This window comes from Lissotriton helveticus, chromosome 11, assembly GCF_964261635.1.
Source record: "Lissotriton helveticus chromosome 11, aLisHel1.1, whole genome shotgun sequence".
NCBI classification, from domain to species: Eukaryota; Metazoa; Chordata; class Amphibia; order Caudata; family Salamandridae; genus Lissotriton; species Lissotriton helveticus.
Window position 1 is genome coordinate 972,089,742 of NC_136072.1, and position 16,681 is coordinate 972,106,422.

The 16,681-nt window shown below is 40.3% G+C and overlaps 1 protein-coding gene across 2 annotated transcripts in view; it reads right to left on the bottom strand.

Annotated features, from left to right (window-relative positions):
• Window positions 1-16,681, bottom strand: part of SEZ6L (seizure related 6 homolog like) — a 1,424,144-nt gene that overhangs the window by 202,669 nt on the left and 1,204,794 nt on the right. For both annotated transcript variants that reach the window (XM_078667320.1, XM_078667319.1), the window contains exon 11: window positions 11,325-11,519. In XM_078667320.1, the coding sequence (XP_078523446.1) occupies window positions 11,325-11,519 (195 nt within the window). The remainder of the gene's footprint in view (window positions 1-11,324; window positions 11,520-16,681) is intronic.

The window sequence follows — 16,681 nt, forward strand, 5'->3', positions numbered from 1 at the left end:
TCATGTGGTGGCATCTTGGATGGTTTGCAGCTTGCGTGTGAGCTGGGTGGGTACTCTGTAGCAGAGGGCATTGCCATAGTCTAAGCTGCTTGTGATCAAAGCCTGGATGACGGTCTTTCTTGTGTCCGGGGGGAGTCTTTTGAAGATATTTCCAAGCATGTGGAGGATGTTGAAGCAGGTGGATGTGACAGCGTTGTCTTCGGGTCTCATGGAGATTTCATTGTCCAAGGTAATGCTCAGGTTTTGAGCCCAATCGGTGGGAGTCGGAGTAGCTCCCAATTCATTGGGCCACTAAGTGGTGTCCCAGGGGGAGTAGTTGTGTATGAAAATCTCAGCATTGAGTTTCAGGCAGTTGATGTAATTCCAGGTAGCAACTGCGTCATGCAGCATTTGAAGTTATTTTTGGTGTTGATGATGTCTTCTAAGAGGGACAGGATGAGTTGTGTGTCATCGGCATACAACAGAATGCTGAGTACCTGGGATCGGGTGATCTTTGCAAGTGGCATAAAGTAAATGTGGAAGAGGGCAGGGATGAAGGATGACCCCTGTGGTATCCAGCACATTATGTCTTTGGGTTGGGAGTGTATAGATGTAGCCTAATGTGTCCTTTAGGACAGAAAGAAGCACATCCATTGGAGGGCTGGTCTTTGGATTACTGCGTCATGGAGTCCGCTGATCAGCAGAGAGCTTGAGCAAAATAATGGATGCGGAGTGTCCTTGGTCCATGATGGTGCGAATGTCGTCCATTGCAGCGATGAGGACATGTTGCTGGCCCAAATCTGACTAACTCACAGTGCCTCACTTGCACTCCTAACCTTTCCATAGTAGCAGGTGATTTCAGTAAACCTAGAACACAGACCTCAGTCTCCAAGGGAACCATGGAAGAGGATCATCACCTTTCAATCTCACTTATGCATGTCCATATCAAACTGAAGAAAGACACACAGGAAGTTTACAATATATTTTTTGAAACTATCGTAGTCTATATTGAAGCAGGTTTGCTGCGATTAGTAAACAGATACAACTATGAAAAGTAATCAACATTACTAGCAGGCTATAAACAATGAACAACTTGACCATGGCAACTAATATATATATCCAGACCTACCCTCACTATGTGAGCACAGGAATATATTACTGATCTCTAGGATTAGCACCGAACACCGTGCCTGGTATGTGTAGTTAGGTGGTCAGCATCATAGGTGCAAACTGAGTTTACTCAAGGCTGCTGCCTCAATTCCAAGACTGGTCTCTCTGCTGGAATTCTCCCCTCTGCTCTCCAAGGGGCTGAGACACAGTTTATATGAAAACACCTATTGTGTTAGAAAATTTCAGCTGTGCTGTTGTGTTGTGTTTAAAACATTAGAAATGTTGCTGACCGGGCACAAGAAAACAGTACACCATGTAGTTTGACCTTGTATGGAATGTTCAGACTGAATCCCAAGAAGAGTCACTGAATAACAAATAATACGTGAAGCGTATTTCTAAAACAATATCATGTCGCAAAAACAGATGTATTATGTGTGGCTGTGCTAAGAAAAGGCAGTCTAAAGCTGCTAAAACTAGCAACCAAGGGAGAACCAAAGTGAGCCCAGAAGAGAAAATACAATAGGCCGTCTTGGTGCTATGGTTGCTGCAAAATCCTGATTGTGATTTGTCAAGGAGTTCATGTTGTTTGATGTTGTGTAAAAGCTGACTGTTGATGGCTTTTTCCAAGATTTTCCGGTGAAGGGAAGCAGAGAGATGATTCGATAGTTGCTGAGGACTTTCAGGTCTGTGGATGGTTTCTAGAGCAGAGGGGTAACATCTGTGTGTTTCCAGGCATTCAGGAATGTGGCTGTGGTGATGTATCAGTTGATGATGGACTGTTGTGCCAAGCTTATCTTTTCTGCTTCCTTTTTACTTTCTTCTTTCTGCTCATCTTTAATTCCTTTCATCTCTGCATTTTCCTCTCCTTTCTTTTTCTCTTTCTTAAATTCTATCATCTTCTTTCTTTCTCTCCTTCCTTCCTTCTTTCAATATTTCTTTCTTTTGTTCTTTTATAATGCTTCTCCCATTACTTATTCTTTCTTTCCTTCCTTTCTTTTACTTTTCTCCCGGTTTCTAGCTCACGCTTTCTATCATTCTTTTTTTTCATCCTGTCTCCATCTATCTCTACACCTTTCTTTCTCTTCTTCATTATCTACTTCATCTACTTTGTTCTCTTCTTTCTTCAGCTTTGCCTTTTTTCTCTGTGGACCATGCTATTTTGTGTTCCTCTGTTTATCTCTTTCTTGCTGTATTACCTTTTATACATGTTCTTACTTCTTTCTCTTCTTGATCTTCTCACCTTTTCTCCCCATTTTACTGTTTTTATTTTTCCCTATTTTTCTTTTTCTGTGTTACCCTAGTCTCTTTGCTTTTCTCTTTATTTTTCTTTCTCTTGTTTCCTATTTCCGCTTCTTATTTCTGCCTTGTTCTTCCTTTTTTCTTTTTGTATTTTCTGCTTTTTCTTTCTTTAATTCTTTCTCAAATGTCTTTTATTCCGTTCACTGTTTGTAAGAAAACAATTTACTGGACCAAAATCCACTCAGGTCCAACAAACAAGTTCAATAAATAATCTTGGGCTCAACCCCTGGTAGCGGCTGCACATGACAGACAGGCTGAACTTAAGGAAAAATGTGCCAAGCATGTAGCAATACCAAAACAAATAAAAAATCAAAATGCAACACAATTAAATCCCACAACCATTTTCTAATAATAGATAACATGTAATGAGAAAACTGAAATCAAAATGATAATAAGGGGAACTTGAAATATACATTTTTAAGGTTTGTGTCTGAAAGCATCAAGAAAAAGTAAAGCTCCAATCAGAAGTCGCTGTTCGCCGTAGACCTGGTACTTGGTGCAATTTGAGGCTGACAAAAGGCCCTCTCAAAGCTGGATAGCTGTTGGAAGAGACCCTACTGAAACCATTTTTATATGCAATCCTTTTCGCACATTTGCTGGACAAGGTTTCTACCTATGGACTTAGGGCCTGATTACAACTTTTGGCAGTGCACCACCACACGCCCACCAGATTACAAGTAGTTTTGTGGTTTGGCGGGCAGGCGGGGTGGCGGTTCCACAGCAGTGCTGTGTAAAGGCTCATTGTGAGCCTTAAACAGCATGGCCAGGGGACCACCAGTGCAAGTTCCTGCAACAAAGGAATGCATCATGCCTTGCATTCCTTCCCATGCTGGAACTGGGGGTGCAAAACTAAAAGGGTACAATATGTTCCCTCCTGCATGCACCCCTGTGCACAAAGCCACGAGGCAGAATTTCCTAACCTCCATGTAAATGCTAGTGGTGAGGAAATTTGTAATATGCTTGGCAGTACCTCAGGGCAGCATCAAGCATATTGAGGCCCTCAGACTAGTGTGAGTTGTGGCAGTGCATGATGGTCCGACCGCCACAGTCTTAATAGGGGGTTCAGATGGTCGGTGTTGCGGTGGCTGGACCGCCACCGCTGTGCTCCCATGAGTAGGGTGGGCCCTTAGGGCCAGATGTAGGTAGGCATTTACCGGTCGGTAACGGCCGAATTCGGCCGTTACCGACCGGTAAATGGAATTTGAGATGTAGGGGGCAGAATCGGTAAATTTACCGATCGGTAAATTTACCGATTCTGTAAATTACCGAATCGGTATTTTTACCGATTCGGTAATTTTGAGATGTAGGTGGGACTCTTCTGAGTCCCACAAGCCTTTCCGAATCAGTATTTTACCATCAAATTCAATTTGATGGTAAAATACCGATTCCGGTGTGCATGCACATGTGTGCATGCACACCTGTGCCATATGACAGGCAGACCTGCCCTGAGGGCAGGTATGCCTGCCACATGGCACACAAACCAGTTTTGGGGGTGCTAGAGGGTGTCAAAGTGACACCCCCTGCACCCATGTGAAATTCGGTATTTACCGATTCGGTAAATACCGAATCGGTAATGCCCATTCATTCCTATGGGCTTCAAAGCCCATAGGAATGAATGGGCATTACCGGTCGGTATTTACCGAATCGGTAAATACCGAATATTACCGATTCGGTAAATGCACATCTGTATTTACCTACATATCAGTACTTCTATTTTACCGATTCATAAATACCGAATCGGTAAAATTCGGTATTTCTGAGTCGGTAAAATAGATTTACCTACATCTGGCCCTTAGTCTTTTTTTATGGTGCCCAAAATGCTCCCGCAGGGCAAGCCTTAAGCGGCATTTGAAAAGTCTTATTACAATCAGGCACCTTTACTTTTCCAGAGATTTCGGAAGTCCAAACATTTTCTAAGAACTGACTTTTCAGACTTCTTGAAGCACCTCCTCATGGCTACCTCTAAGGCATCCTGGCCTCACTGACAGCACTTCTGGGTCAGGTCACAGACTCACTCCAACAGAGGCCACCAGTATTCAGTCCAGGTCCAGTTGTTACTTGTACATTTGCCACTTCATGACAAAGGCTACTTAAGGCTTATTGTGTCCCTGTAGCCACACATGAGGTCAGTCAACTGATCAATGGAGTCCACTTCTCCCTGTCAAAAGGCCTAAACAATTGCTTCTGCTTTACAATCTATTTCACACCTCATTAATCAGAAGCATTGATGGGCTAGCTCCTGGTAGTAAAATGCCAATTAGTGTACTGGAAATTAAGGCAGACAAAGACCATACTTTTAAACAATACTTTCGATAAGTTTCATAACTTCACCACTGAATTGGATTTTAATAAACATTAAAAATGGTGGTCGAAAGATTATGATAGCAAACCTTAATTAGCAGAGTTATGATTGTATTCTAAACTTTAGTTTTTCTCATAGGTCAGGTACTACCGTTTTTCAGTAAAAATAGCTGTAAGGGGCTGATCACTATAGGAACACGACAAAACTGAATTCTTGCATCTTATACTTGTAACTGCTAGGCACTTTACCATGCAGACTACGTAGCCTATGTAGAGGTGACTAATTTAAGTCTCTTCCCCTTCTAAAAGTTTTTTAGTTTTTTTTACTGGTTGACCTGCAGGTTTAAAAGCTGCAATAGACATCCTTGGCTTCAGATATAGTTCTGAAGCCATGTTTTTTCTTGGCAGCCTACTGGAAGGCGCAACATTGGCGGCAATCCATAGGTGATATGTAACTTTTCAGTGCAAGTGGTGTATTTCCTTTCACCATATACTAAGCCCTTTCTGGACAGTTAAATATACCACTTGGTGTTTACCCAATTTTATAATGTTTTAGAGGTCAGAGCACTTACACTGGGAACTGGACAGCATTCCTCAGTGTGCAGAGTTAAAAAGAACTGCAGTGCCATTAAGAAAAAGTGGGGGTGATAACGCAAATAGAATGGGATTTTCTCATAGTTTCTTTCTTTTTCCCTTTAATTTTGCCTTTCTTCCTGTCTTTTTTCCTTCACCTACCTTCTTACTTTTACTCTTTTCTCTTTTGCCATCTTTCTCTTCTTTCTTTCCTGTTCTTCCTTATTCTATTACTTTCTCTCTTTTCTCTGTTTTGTCTCTTTCATTGTTTATTTCTTTCTCTCTCCCATTCTCTTTTTCTCTCCTAATCAATAGCAAAGGGAAAAGTATTGGCCTTTATTATCCAAAGGAGACAATGGACATCTGTTATTTAAGCATGCTACATAGACTCCAGCACAAGTTTTTGGTTTCCATTGTTTAGCTATATTAAGTTATACTCTTACAAAGCTCAGGTAATTGTTGCAAGCTCAGTTACTTATTTGGCTTCAAGCAGTTTTGGTTGTATGCCAGAATATCATGTACATAAATATTGTTTGACATAAATATTGTGTCCTAAATATCTCTTACATAAATACTATCTATAGCCAGTAGATTTTCTATTATTCACTTCAATGGCATGATATTTTATAAATAATATGTAGGACAAAAATAAATGTCTTAAACAATACTCTAACATCAATATTGTGATACCACACACAGAATTTCAACTCCTACTTCATTTAGGCAAATATTATGTCCCAATTAACCATAGATATCATTTAGGGCCTGATGGTCATAAGAACTGTTGCCTTGGCACCTTACTGCTCCTATGAATTCCCTGCTGACAATATGTTGGCATTTTCTTCACAAGAAGAGTTCCTAAAAGAACACACTGCTATCTATCAAAGCTCTCACACTCTAAAATATTTAGTCTTAGTGATCTAAACTGCACAACATAAATAGAGGAACATGTTTGGCTAACCAACCCAGAGTTTCGTACATATACATTGTGCAAGCGTTTTAACTTCACCGTGGACCAGATAAGATAGACTTGTCTGAAAATATGAAACACACAATCTCTTATTTTATCAGATGCAATATAGGTTTTGAGGGCATATGATTACCTGTACTTACAAAAAACAATATATCAGAACAACTCCCAGACTAATTATGTGCCATCAAAAACGAGAATCACCAAATTTCTGTACATTTTATCACTTCACAAACACCTACAAATGTATTTAATATACCTGGGATATAATAAAATGAATATGAACACAAATGAAGCAATCTTGAACTATATATTGCCAAAAAAAGAAGATATGTAGATTGCGTAATTTAACACTTTTGAAAGGGATTTAACAGAGACTGAAAAACGCAAGATTACCCTGAAACATTATGTTTCCTATCATTTGGCCTGTGATTTTGGTTGCCATTCATTGCGATTTTACAATTTGAGTAAGATCCGTGTGAAGTATATTATATTTTAATGTACATTAGCCATTTGATCTTTATTTCAATATTTTCCATAATCATAGTGAGCGCATATATTAGATGTATGTATGGGTGTTTTATAATGTGTTTATCACCCTTGAGAGTATTCAGGCATTCTGTAGCAGGTATATGAGGCTAGCCATTAGGGCTTACTCAAAAAGCTAGGGGGCTTATTTACAAGCACCTTTCGTCACCGGTACGTCATTTTTCCCCATGTTAAAAGTGACTCATCGGCGATGCAAGGTGCTTGTAAAAAAGCTCCAAGGTCTTTAGCTCATTGCGAAGGTCAAGAAGAGAGGAGGAGGCTCTGATATGTTGTATTAGGTCATTCCAGGCTTTAGGGGCAAGGTAGGAGAAGGCACGGCCCCCTGCTCTGCTTTTGTTTTGTGTGGAATGTGTGCTAGCAGAGCGGAGGTGTGTGGAAGGTTGGTGAAAGTGAATGTCGTTGTTGAAGAAGGCAGGACCAGTGTTGTGGAGAGTTTGTCAGTGTGGGTGAAGAGTTTAAAGAGCGCACACTTGTTTATTGGGAGCCAGTGGAGTTCCTTATGGTCAGGGCTCCTGGAATTATGTGGCAGGGGAGGGCCACATTATGTGCCAGGGTTGAGTAAATTATGCAACAAGAAAGGGCAAATTATGCTGAGTAATGCGGCACATTTTGTGATAGTATTACATCCCTAATTTTTCATTTCTAAACTTGTTAACACTGTCTGAGCATTGATTGCACATCATTTCTATGTGTTTAACCCTCCACTTTAGCAATAAGCAACATAAATTTGACCTGGCTGCCTTTTGAAATTCCCTTCTGCTGGTTAGTAACATGTATTGCTGTGTTTTTTAGTAACTTTTAAACTGTTGGAGCTAGAAACTATTTTGTTTGTTAAAATCAGCACATTATGTGGCACATGCTGAATTATTAAATCTATAATTATGCAAAAAAACACTGCAGCTGCACAATCGCATAATCCAGTGGCCTTGCCTAGCGAGGTGTGATATTGGCTCGGCATAGGTGCTTGAGAACTAGTCTGGCTGCTCCATTTTGGAGCTAGTGGGTAATCTCTGCATACAGGGTGTGTCCTCAGTCTAGCACCTGGATGCCTGCTTCGTTGAGTTGTTGGATTAGGATAAGGAGTGGTGTTAGAAATGAGGGTCTCTAGTTGGCAGAAGTAGGTACCTTTGTCCAAATAATTCTAGTCAGGGTAAGGGGGATATACTTCAAAAGTAACCCCTGCTCACCCCCTTGGTAGCTTGGCACGAGCTGGCTTATCTCAGAAGCAGTGTGTAAAGCATTTGTGAACACACACCGTAATACAGTGAAAACACTACAAATGGACACCGCACTACTTTAGAAAATAGTAAATCTTTATCTAAACCAACAAGACCAAATACGATACAAATCCAACATTCAATACTCGTACAAAATAGTACTTGTGCAAAATAACCTTTACATTTCAGGAAAATCAATGAAACACAGTTCTTCCGATTTGGTAGCTCCACCTGGGGCTACCGCGATACAGAATATGACAGATGCTAACAGTTCCAGCCGACCGCATTGATACGGGCCAGATAAAGCATCAACAGACTCGAACACTGTACCTTTCTTGTTGCGACAAACACATTGGTGGGCATCGGTCGGGGCAAATGTCGCGGTCGCGTTGTGAAATGGAGCGTTGCGGCAGATGATGTCCTCATGATTCGGTGCAGGGAGTGGCTAGTTGACGGAGTTGGTGAGACCAGGGCTTGCGATGAAGGGTGAGACGATGCTCGCTGCAGTGCTGGCAAGTCATGGTGAGGCAAAGGAACCGGTCGATGTTCGGGCTGGGCAGCGTCAGAGTCGGTGACATCTTTGCAGCGTGTAGCGAAGCGTTCCTTAGTGCAATGCCCACAGGACGCAGTGCAAGCAGCGGCTCGTTGACGGAGTCAGTGAGACCAGGGTTGCACTGCGAAGCGAGACATTGCTCTTGGAAGTGCTTTCAGGATGCAGAATCCTGCGACAGACTCGATGACAGAGTTGGTTACCCTTTTCTTCTGCGGAGACGATAAGAGACGGTGCCCACAGACACAGTGAGGTCTTTGCTGTTCCTGAGACCTCTAGAACAGGGGGCAAGCTCTTTCAAAGCCCTTGGAGATCTTTTATTTAAGCAGGGGGGGTCAAAGCAAACAGCAAAGTCCTCAAATAGCAAACAGCACAGGGACAGCATTCCTCCTCAGCTTCTCCGGCTCTTCTCCTTGGCAAAGGTTCCTCTTGATTCCCAGAAGTGATCTAAAAGTATGGGGTCAGGGCCCCTCTATTTAATACACACATATCCTTTGTTCTCGTAAGGCAGAGAGTGTCTATACCCAGCCAAAACCAGTTCCGTCCTCACTGGTGCAGCTTCCTGGCAGGAGGTGGAGACAGCATTGTTGAAGGCAGACCAGCCCCATTCAGGTGAAAGGAAATCCCTCCCCCTACTCTAAATGCAGCCCGGGTCTATTTAGCCCAAACATGACTCATCATGCTCTCTGGAGCCACTTCCCCTCTCCAGACCCTGTCATCCAAAAGCCAGACATGCAAATACACAAACCAGGCGGAGGCATACTGGATGGCTAAGCAAGAAAATAATTTGTAAAAGTGGTATTTTCAATCACAGAGTGTACAAATCACCCTCACTACAAGATGCATTTTGACATTCTGAGTTCAGCCATACTAAATTTAATTTTCTTACCTTGCTCCCAGGGGCAGTTATGTTTATAAAACGTTATAACCACACTCCCCTGTCTGTCATATGGGATCAGGTAACCTTGCAATAGTGAAAAACGAAATTGGCAGTTTTTCACTATCAGGAAATGCCACCCACATCAGGGCATGCCCTACCTTTCACATACGATGCACCCTGCCCTCAGGGGTAACTTGGGCCTAACTTAGGGGTGACTAATGTGTAGCAAAGGGAAGGTTAGGGCGTGGCAAGTGTGTGCAATTGCAAAGTCAACATGGCAGTCCCAGACTGCACACAGGCTCTGCACTGGCAGGCCAGAGTTAAATTTTACAGGCTGCTTCTGTGTGTGGCACAATCAGTCCTACAGCCCACTAGCAGCATTTTGATTTACAGGCCCTGGACACACATAGTGCACTGTACTAGGGTCTGACTAGTAAATCAACTATGGCAATCATGGAATCACTAATCCATTACAACAATTTACAAAGGGAGCACTTGCACTTTGGCCCTGAACAGCAGTTGCAAAGTGCCCAAAACATCTAGACCCACAAAATGAAGTCTAACACACAGCAAACCACAGGAGGCAAAAGCAAAAAATGCAGGGGAGACCTACGCCAATGCTGCCAGGTCTAACAGGTGGGTACGGTGTTGAAGGCTGCCGATAGCTCTAGAACGATCGGGTATTACCCGGATGTCAGCCATTGCTACTATAGGAATGTTTTTCATTTGTGGACTTCATCCATAAAACCTTGTTTGCCTTTGCTTTTATCTCTCTACTGAAGTTTTAAATTGGATAGATTGTGTCTGGTTACAAATAGGAAGATATAGATAAGAGTTCCTAAGTATTTGGATTTGTTAACTTTGACTAATAACTGAATAGGTAATTATGCAATAATTTGAGTAGATTGAGAGACAATCAAGTTTAAATTCACTCCCTTGCATCTATGTTATATACTTTAGATAATAGCTTATATTTACAATTGAGATGGTGCCTATAATTTTCTAAATCTTTTGAAGAGAGAATCAGAAATGAGCACCATATATTCTCTGCTTCCATCAATTTGTAAACCAAAAGAGCAATGTGATCAAACTGTTTCTTTGAGGTGAGTACAATTTATGATTAAACTCAACTGAAGCTTTCTGGATGAAGGGAAATTGTACAATTAAGAAATCATATAAAAGATGAGAAGTTACTAGTTCCTTTTAAATCTGCCACCATAATAATTTGGTAATCTGGCTTAGCAGGTGAATTTGCTGCCTGCTTTATAAATATTAACTAACATTATGATATTAACATTGAATCAAGGAAGCTTTGCTATGCATTGTTAATGTTTAATATTTGCTCAATACTAATTATGAGCAGGTTTCATGCGCTTTTAAGGATGCCATTATGGATAGCTTTCCTTATTTTTTAGCAAGTTGAATATATAAGACTTAGATATAGTTACTGTAAATACCTCAGCTGTGACACTCTATATAAAAAGATATGACAGTTGAATATTTTTATTTTCAATAACAAACAGGGACAAGTTCCCATTACAAAATATTATTTAACCAATTGTAGTTTAAACCTACAACCCTCCCTATGGTTGAATGAAAAGGGCTTTTTTCAGAATTAAATCTCTGGTGTACAATTCCTGAACATTTCTTTGGAGGCTTCCAACCCTAAACATTTCTAACTGCCTAAATTACAGAAAGCATGTCCTGGTTCTAAAATATAATAATATCAATTGATTCCATTCAACAAGTCAGATAATAATACATACATTATTTAAAAAAGAAGCATACTCGAATGTGCTTCACTTTAAAGAATTTGAAAACCAACATGAATATTAACATGCTTCCTTTTAATGACATGCATGTAAATTACTATATTTAAAAAAAAATGGATCTTACTTTTCTCACAAAATGGAGGCTCACTGCTCCAGCTGAGATCCCACTGACACGTTAGTGTGTCAATTCCACCTATGTCATATCCTGGGTCACACTGATAGGTGATTTTTGCTCCCCTGACAAGCTCTGTATGTGACGTGGTTTTCCATCCATTTTGAATCTCTGGCAAGTCAGAACAGGAGTCATTCCGAGACACCTCTTGGAAAATGGAAAAAAGAAGCATTGTTAGAAAAGCACGTCACCATGGTTAAAGGTGCTCCTGGAAAAGAATGGATTGAGCAAAAGTGAAACAGAGGCATTAACGAACATCACATCATTCAAAAATAAATCTCAACACAGGATATAAGCAAACTCCTTACATTTCAGAGTTCATCTATGTCTTTTTTCAAGTTTGTTCTATTTTGATTACATTCACATGAGATTTTGCAGGTTTTCAATGAATGACACTGCAGGTAATTGCCCATTTGAGAACAGAAGAAGACATCAGCAATCCCATTTCTAGGGATCCAGTTTAGAACCTTCAATAGTAAGAGCATGGAGACATTATGGCCTGCTGTTTAACTGGATGAAAATTCTTCCAAGGTATATCTCCTGACAGGCACTGTCAAGTTCCTCTGCACAAAGATGCCAGTCTCACACAATAAAATGAATATTTGTGACTCAATCTAAATCCACAAACATTTAAAGCATATCTACTTGTCACTTGCTTTGGAGCAATTGTATTAACAGTATAGGGACATTGTGTTACCAGCTGTTCAATCTTTAGAGAAAATCAAGGCTCAGCCTGATGTACGTATTTTCTTGTGACATAACCAATCCATGCTACAGACAAGCGAGAGATATAAGCTAGGAATAATCCTGAACTTCACACTTGGGGCACATTCTGACAAGGTGAATCAGCCATAACTTGCCAATGTTAGGATATGGATACTTCATTAAAAGTCAACAGCAGAACATTGATAAACTATCCTTTCGGAAGCACTTTGATATCAACTTTGAAAATGCATTGCATGATCTTGAGTTTGATTGTATGACCTTCATATAGATCAGAAGTGGATGGAGTGCTCTTGTGCTTCTATGGTCCTTCCACGTATGCATGACACTTACACATGATTTCAACCCCTTACACCGCTAGTTGGTTTTGCACTATTCCAAACATTCCTACTGAAAAGCATAGTTTATTGGAGGTGGTAAACATAGATAACATTCAAATGGAATTTATTTCTGACATTACACATGGTCTTCAGAGCGCAAGTTCTATTGCAAATTTGGCTATTACCGCTCATTTTGTGGCACAAGACATTGGAAATCAGACAAAGGTCAAAGGATTCTCAGTAAGATAATATTAATCTAAAAAGGATGTGGAAGCTGAAAATGTGCATGTTTTGAGAGGATGACTATCCTTTGCCTCATGCAAATATTGTACACTCCAGATGTTCTGCCACGGATAGATCTACAGTAAAGATGTTCTCTTTGTACATACTGATGACCTTCTATATTTTTTAATCAGCAATAGATCAACACAGTAACACAGCAAAATATGTAAAGGAATTGAATCATTCCTACATTATGTAAAACAGAATATCTTAAACCAAGCTATTAGCCAGTGCTTATAAGATTAGTGAATGTTTTTCACAAAGCACTCAAATTAGCTAAAGAGCACCCAGAATTTCATTCATTGCTGCCCAAAGTTTGCGTAGTTTATGACTGTTGAAGTGTTCAGAATTGAACATAATGTAGTGCTTAATTTGTAAATAATCTGCCAGAACCCTTGTCAGGAGGCCACAGCCACTTGCACCACCTATTGCTGCTGTCAGCGCTGCCAATTACAGTGACAACATAACTACAAACCAGTACACAAGTGTGGGAGTTCAGACTATTCCAGCCCGCCAAAGCTATTAGAATGGCTTTGGGGGCAAAATAGCCTTGGTAGCAGATATAAGTAATTTTGACAGTATATTCATTTAATAAACAACTGCTGTTCTTCTCCATAAATTAGACAAACGGCGCCACCATGTGGCAGAGTGTCATAAGTGCCAGTGTTGACAATTAAGTGTCAGTGGTGAGCACCAGAAACTACTGGCTCAAATTAAGGACTGTACAGTTATGCTATTATTTCTTACAGGCTCACAGGAGTGCAAACTGCCGTTTTTATTAACTCTCCTGCTCACAATGTAGTTTGGCTAAACATTTGATGCAAGTACAGTGCAAATTTACTTTGCATTGCAAAGTTCTAAATCCTTCTCCAATATCTATGCAAACGGGGTGCAATGGGGCAGAAACAGCCTAATCTCACGTAGCTTTTTATGGAAAGCTATAATCAAATAGCATGGCCTGACTTTGCTCGAAAACCTCATGCGAAATTAAACCATGCACAAACAAGAGAAGAGCAGAATATTGCATGATATACCTATGCATAAAATGTGCAATTACCATAAAATTACACATTTTATGGCACTTACTTTTGGATGGTTGGCTGTAATCCAAATCTCACGCAAGGGGACTCTGGCTTATCGTTGTGCATTCTTAAACTGCTTAGCATTGTACAAAAACTGCTTTTTTAGTGTGAGTGTAGTTAATTACATCATTGGTGCATAAGATACTAAATATATTGCTGCTCTAGTTTTCCCCATTCATGCAATGCTGCAGATTTTCCACAGTGCTACTCTGTGAGACATCTGAAAAATCTTTGCCACAGTCTCATGATTTATATCTATTTTTAATTTGTACTCTTGAGTATATGTTCAGATGTCTGTAGTGTAACAACACCTTAGGACAGCTGTTACGCCAGTTAAAAAAGTTTCATTCATCCATTTATTTGGAGCAGTACATTAAATCCTGGAAACACAATCAAAATCTTGATGTTAGAAAAAAGTTATTCTCTAACTATGACCATTTGAATCGTGCTGACTGTTTGACAAGATTGTATTTACTAGAATTGATTATGATTCTTCTTAAACACCTGCAACAGCTGTGTTGACAATCGGATGGTGCCTTTTCGGTTATTTAGTACAAACTCTGAACTTAAAGCCACTACACCATAAGATCCCAGCCGATGCTGCCCTTTTTCTGCTGACCACTTGCAGGAGATAACATATTTAGGTGGGTTAGATTTTGAAATGAACACATGGAATATGTTTCTGTGTGCCTTGATATGGTGACCTTTTACTTAAAGGACTACGTTTTACATGACATTATAAAATCTTCTTACAGGAATTTGACCTATTTGATTTGTAAGGGTTTAAACAGATGAGAGATTATGGAAAAAGTACTGTTATTTAACCTGTGATCTCCTGGACTAGTGATACTCGCATCTACAAGTAAGTAGCCTTAGGGATAACCAGGAACATCTTAAGAAAAGTGTGTAAGGGTAAATTTGTTTCAATGTAACATTTAGCTGCTGCTTGTATCTAGGATTTCTAGCTTCACAGGGTTGTCCATTAATTTGATTTGTAGAATAGCTCCTTATAAAGATTCAAACCAGTACAAACAAAGGCATACTTTATTGGCTAGCGTTGGAGTTAAAATACTATATGAACATTTTAAACCTATTTTTTATGATACAGCTTTTACTAAAATGTAAAGGGTCTTATAAAGAAAAGGAAATAAATGAGTGAGGAGATGAGCTACCACAAGATGGTGCACCCTTGCTGAGGCTCGCCAGGCCAGGATCACAATCTTACATATATATCCAACACTTTAAGCCATCACGTGTTGTACTTTGTTTCCAACAAGAACGGAACCTTGAAGAGCTCAGTCTATGGCTTTCTCATTTTGTTGAGCGACTCCCCATAATTATTTCTGGACTCTCTAGCTCGAGTCGTCAATACTTCGGACTCTGCTAGGCAATTCGGCCACAGATTTTATTGAGATTTGTCTAGAAGCTCATTTTTATTCAAGAAGTATTTAACACAAGGTTCAGTACAGCATTCTAACACCTTAGCTAGGAAGAGAGAGAGTTTGTTTCATTTACTTTTTCAGGGTCAAATCCGTGTTTTTTAATAACAGAGAGATATGACTGCAAACACTTCAATCATATATCCCCGGCTCTCAAATCTCTCAAATGGCTCCCTAATGAAGGCAGATCTGCCTACAAAACTGCCTGCATTACTCATAAAGTCCTTCACCAAAACACTTTGCAGTACCTCTCAAAGAAACTCCTCAGATGCAATAATTTAACCGCTTCCATGAGTCAGATGGCCCCCAGCCGTCTGACGTCATGGTGGGCATGTGCACACTTGGAATTCCTCAGCATCGCGGGGGAATTCTGGCCGCAGCGAAGTGGTTAAGCTCATCAATTGCTTCTCTGACAAATCCACCCGAAGACAAGGATTCCCCAAGGCTCCATACTGTTTCCCACACTTTTCAAAATCTACCTGAAACCACTGGCCCACTTTCGGAGCCTACAAAACATGAACTACCACTACTGTGCAGATGAAACACAACTATACTTAAAGGTCTCCTCTGAATATAGATGAAATTTATCAGAAACTATTGTATTATAATTGCATTTATATAGAGCTTACTACCCCTTACAAGGTGTCAAAGCACCATGACTATGATCCAAGCTCACACCGCTTAAAACTCAATCCATCAAAACAATACTCCTCTTCACCCCCCCAACTGTAATAAAGACATCACACACAGATGATGTGCTTCTGAACACCACTCCAAACATTGTGGACTCTGTGAAATCACTGGGATTCTACCTTGACAAGGACAACATTTACAAAATCAGATCATCAAGACTACAGGTTGTGGTCTACTTCAATTCAAATGTCTAAAAGGAATTAAACAGTAAACCCCAGAACAATAATTCAAACAAATCACACAGGCCCAAGTCAAAGCAGCTCTACATATTGCCATCACAGTGATCTAGGGCACCTTAAAATGTGAACATACCTCTCCCAATTTTACTTTCACTGGACTGTCTTCCAATCAAAGCAAGGCACAATTTTAAACCGGCATGCATCACATACACAAACAGTGCACTGAGGCACTTCTAGTTTGTAGATATATTACAAGGAAACTGCATATGTCAGGAGTGCAAAGATAACTAAGGAGCTCGGTTGCCCTTTTTAAAATTCCCTGGGTAAAAAAACTAAAACAGCAAAACAATCCTTCTCGGGAAATTTCACAGGGCTTCTGTTCCTTAAGGGAGAAGAACAGTTCGCTCCTGCCACTTTTTTTTGATAACCACCTTTTAATTGGAAGAATCTGATTTAATTAGCAGAGGTTCGGCACCTCAGTCATTACCTCTTTTTCCATGCAAGTGTTCAGAGATATTTGGGGAAGTCAACTCCCACACTATAGATTGTGGTAAGGCTCATGAGTGGTGAAATCTCAACATCAGGGTAGGA